The 4,713-nt window shown below is 46.3% G+C and overlaps 1 protein-coding gene across 1 annotated transcript in view; it reads right to left on the reverse strand.

The window, feature by feature from the left end:
- The window catches only part of GTF3C6 (general transcription factor IIIC subunit 6), a 9,249-nt gene extending 7,552 nt beyond the window's left edge, over window positions 1–1,697 (reverse strand). Inside the window, exons 1-2 of the mRNA XM_024740919.1 lie at window positions 1,572–1,697; window positions 1,138–1,218 (exon numbers count right to left, since the gene is read on the reverse strand). Coding sequence (XP_024596687.1) covers window positions 1,138–1,218; window positions 1,572–1,697 — 207 coding nt within the window. The remainder of the gene's footprint in view (window positions 1–1,137; window positions 1,219–1,571) is intronic.
- Between the last annotated feature and the right edge of the window lie 3,016 nt (window positions 1,698–4,713).

Raw genomic sequence — 4,713 nt, forward strand, 5'->3', positions numbered from 1 at the left:
CACAAAAAACTAAAAAAAAAAAAAAAAAAAAAAATCTCAAAAGATTTTAAACATAAAACAGACGGTAACTCACGATACATAGCTCAAGTCAACAGCACAGTGTAAGATCTCTGAAGTCCTTTCTTTTTTGATACTCGGGCCTCTCACTGCCGTGGCCTCTCCCGTTGCGGAGCACAGGCTCCGGGCGCGCAGGCTCAGCAGCCATGGCTCACGGGCCCAGCCGCTCCGCGGCATAGTGGGATCTTCCCGGACCGGGACACGAACCCGTGTCCCCTGCATCAGCAGGCGGACTCCCAACCACTGCGCCACCAGGGAAGACCTGAAGTCCTTTCTTAATAGGTATTCTCTCTCCCTTCTCCACACTATTTTTGTTTGTTTTCCATATTTTTTTTGAAGTTTTTAAAATTTTATTTTATTATTATTTTTGCGGTACGCGGGCCTCTCACTGTTGTGGCCTCTCCCGTTGCGAAGCACAGGCTCCGGAGGCGCAGGCTCCGTGGCCCGTGGAATCTTCCCGGACCGGGGCACAAACCCGTGTCCCCTACATCGGCAGGCGGACTCAACCACTGCGCCACCAGGGAAGCCCCTTTAATTTTATTTTTTACTTAAGTATAGTTGAAGTACAATGTTGCGTAATCACGGCTGTACAGCAAAGTGACTCAATTGTACATATATACATTTTTTCATATTCTCCATTATCATTTATCACAGGATATTGAAATATAATTCTCTGTGCTATACAGTAGGACCTTGTTGTTTACCCATTCTATATATACCAGTTTGCATCTGTTTAACCTCTGTGTGCATATCTAATTATCCTCTCTGCCCTTTGTGTTTTTCTCACCCTCCTCACTATATAAAACGGTGTATTTTTTCAAAACCTAATGTTCCATATCAAAATGCTTTAACCCTGCAAATCTCTACCTCTCCAGCCACACAGGCAGACACTCAGGCAGAGTTAGACATTAACTTTCTCCCAGCTGCTCCCACAGTGCCCCTGTACTCCTGTAATTGTCTCCAATTGCTTTGTTCACGTGAAATTAATATATCAATCTTAGGGACGGGTATATTTCACCACTCATTCTTGTTTTAAATTTAATAAAATCTACAACAACCCCCTAATTCTACAAGACTCACCAAAATCTTGCATTTATTTTCACATTTTGAGAGAAAGTCTGAATCAATAATTCCTGATAATTCCACCAGAACCAACTGCTCCTGGTGGAAGAAAGAGGGGTTAAAGGCGATAGCTTGCGAGTGTGCAGGAAGAAGCAGGCATTAACGAGAGAAGCCAAACCTCCCCAATGCAACGATCCCACCTTTGTGAAAACTAGGTCCTGCTTTCAACACGAGGAAGCGCGCGCCGTTACTTAAGGTAACTTCCCTCCTTCCCCCTCGAACTTCCGTGTAGCCCATATAGGGCTGGGGCCAGCTGCCCGCCGCTCCGCGCGCCCTGAGGCACAATCCCGCCAGAAACCCCCGCACGCCCGCCGGGTCCCGACTCCCTTCCCCGCACACAGCCGAGCGGCCACCCTCTCCACCGCCGCACGGGCTTCCGCCGTCGCACTCACTGCCTCCTCCTCCTCCTCCTCCTCCTCGTCCCAGTACCCCCGACGCGGTTCCTCGGCCACCGCCGCCATGCTGCCGCTCCTCCGCGCGGTCTCCGAGTCGTGGGCCCCTCCCGCCGGGGCCGCCATCTTGAGTACGGGCAGCAGCTTCCGCCCCGCCGCGGCTCCGACAGCGCCAGTTGGTCCTGCCAGCACGCGAGATGGCGGCTCCCAGGCCCACGTGGGGCCCCTTGTCCCTGTCCCGAGAGCCGGAGCCGGGGCCCTGGTGGGTCGGCCGGGCAGGTCTCGCGACCTAGGGAACCCTCGGGCTCCCGGCCCAGCTGGGACGAGAGCACCGTGGAAGCCGAGGGGATGAAGTAGGTGCAGGCAAGGAGGCTACGGTGCGCGAGGAAAATGGAGAGGCCTCGTGTGGCCCCAGCCTACAATGCTTGGAAAGAAATTCCTAATGTCGTGTGAGCACTGATCATCAATTCAAGTTCTCCACGAGTTAAGTAAAGGGCACTCCTCAGTGTTCCACGTATCGGGCGCCCACTGCGCGAGGAAGTGAGCTGGGGTTTCAGGCAGCTAGGAGAGGTAGAATAAGGGACCAACCAATGCTAATCAGATGGCCCTAGGTGCTGTAAGAGACCCAGATTGTTTGGGGAGTACAGGAGACTCCGAGAAGTGAAGTTTTGAACAGGATTTTCTTAAACTAACCTCATGGATTTTTCTGATTATAAAATAAATGATCTTTGTACGTGAGACAGGATGATCTACCTCCAAAGAGCATGAGATTTGGGGTTTGATACTCGTCCAGTTCTGCTGCGTTACTTAACAGTAAGCCTTTAGGCAAGTTGGTTATTGTGAGGATTAAATGAGATATCCCACTATTCAGCACATATTAAGCACTAATGTGCATTTAATCTATTATTAGTAATAATATATAAAAATTTAGAGTATTACAACTTTTAAAAAACGTTTTCCGGGAATTCCCAGGCAGTCCAGTGGGCAGGACTTGGTGCTTTCTCTGCCGTGGCCCTGGGTTCAATCCCTGGTCGCGGAACTAAGATCCTCAAGTAACGCGGTGTGGCCAAACAAAACAAAACAAAGAAAACAACGAGGGGACTTCCCTAGTGGCCCAGTTGTTAAGTCTCCGAGCTCCCAATGCAGGGGGCATGGGTTTGAACCCTGGTCGGGGAACTAAGATCCTGCGTGCCCTATGGCATGGCCAAAAAATAATAATAAAAAGTAAAAAAAAAAAAAAAAAGTTTATTCAAAAAACCCATTTTCCTACACAATATATCTTTCCAGCTTCTTTCTACATAAACACATTGTTTAAAAAACCCATTTTCCTACACATATCTTTCCAGCTTCTTTCTACATAAACACATTGTTTATGTGTACATCTGTTTTAAACTTGCTTTTCTCACTATATGTAGTATTATGGATGTTTGTCCATATTTTCCGTGATAAATACAGATCTATGTGATGGTATTTATCGTGCAATATTGATATTGCACAACACTTCAGTAAACATCTTTGTGCATTTTTACCCAGTTCCTCCATTAGATGAATAGGATTTTGTAGCTTAAAAAAAGTGGGAAAATCACTGAACTTGTTAGCAGTTGTAGATTTGAATTATAGCTCTGAAATATAAGAATTGTGACCTGGTACAAGCTGCTGCACTTTCTCATCCCCTGTGTTCTTATTTATTAAATGGGGATAAAATTATTCATCTTCACTGTATATATTTTTTTGTTTGAAGATTAGATCATGTATCTAAAAGTGCTCTATAGGGGACTTCCCTGGTGGTCCAGTGGTTAGGACTCCCTGCTCCCAATTCAGGGGCCACAGAGTTCCATCCCTGGTTGGGGAATTAATATCCTGCATGCCTTGCAGCGCAGCCAAAAATTTTTTTAAAAAGTGCTTTGTAAATTGAAAAATTATATAAATTGTCAGATTTTATTGAAGGTTCAGGGAAGATAAAGAGGAGAAGGACAATCCAAGCTGAGGGAGCAGCAGACAGTGAAGGAAGGCTTGAGGAATGAAAATATGTTTTATGAGGTCAGTGTCATGACTCAAGATGTCCCTTTCAAATAAACAAACCTCATACTTCTAGTCGAGGTTATTATTGTTTACTATTTAAGACATAATTATTATTTTTACTTTGAATGATTTACGAAAGGATAGAGACTGAAAAGTAAGCCTTCCATCCCTGTCCCCCAGCACCCCTTTCTATAGGCAATTAGTGCTTAGCGGTCTAGCCTTTCTAAGCAGACCATAGGTCTTGACACTTCTCCAGGGTGCTGCTAGGGGAATGAGCATGCACCAGTTTACACTCCTTCCCAGCCTAAGGAAATCTCATTTATTTCCTCCAGTGTAAATAAAGGCACCTCTTCCCTTTTACCTCTCAGACATGTAGCATAATTTCTTCAGTGAACTCAGACTCTAACAATAGATGGGAAAAGCCACGGTCTTCAAGTAGCTTCAGCTTTCCATCCTTTAGACATCCAAGACAAAGGAATACAAATGGCCTGGCTGCCCGCTTGGAAGAGATCAAGGGGAAAATGTAGTGTACTAGTATGTCCATAAAATCCTGCCATATTAATAAAATCTTTTGGAAGAAATCAAACCTGTCTTGATTTTAAGAGTCAAAGGAATCTGTTCACACCCTAAGTCAATATAGCCTAGGGGCTTGAGGGCCCAAAGTGCTCACTGAAAAGAGATTCAGAGGCAGTGGCTCTCCCAGTACCGTGGAGATTTTGTGTGGTTCCCGTGGCATTGCCAGAAAGGGAGCGGTGGTGAGAGGAATAAAGGGAAACACCTGGATGTTGTTGACATTCTGTAAAGGAAGAAAACTCATTTCAAATGTTCTAAGTAATGAATTTCTACTGCTAAGAAGTTGGTAACAAAATGAAGGAAGATTTGCAAGTCAGATTAAAAAGAGCCAAGGGGGCTTCCCTGGTGACACAGTGGTTGAGAGTCCGCCTGCCAATGCAGGGGACACGGGTTTGTGCCCCGGTCTGGGAGGATCCCACATGCCGTGGAGCGGCTAAGCCCGTGAGCCATGGCCGCTGAGCCTGCGCGTCCCGAGCCTGTGCTTCACAACGGGAGAGGCCACAGCAGTGAGAGGCCCGCGTACCGCAAAAAAAAAAAAAAAAAAAAA

This window comes from Neophocaena asiaeorientalis, unplaced genomic scaffold, assembly GCF_003031525.2.
Source record: "Neophocaena asiaeorientalis asiaeorientalis breed wild unplaced genomic scaffold, Neophocaena_asiaeorientalis_V1.1 scaffold203, whole genome shotgun sequence".
NCBI lineage: Eukaryota > Metazoa > Chordata > Mammalia > Artiodactyla > Phocoenidae > Neophocaena > Neophocaena asiaeorientalis.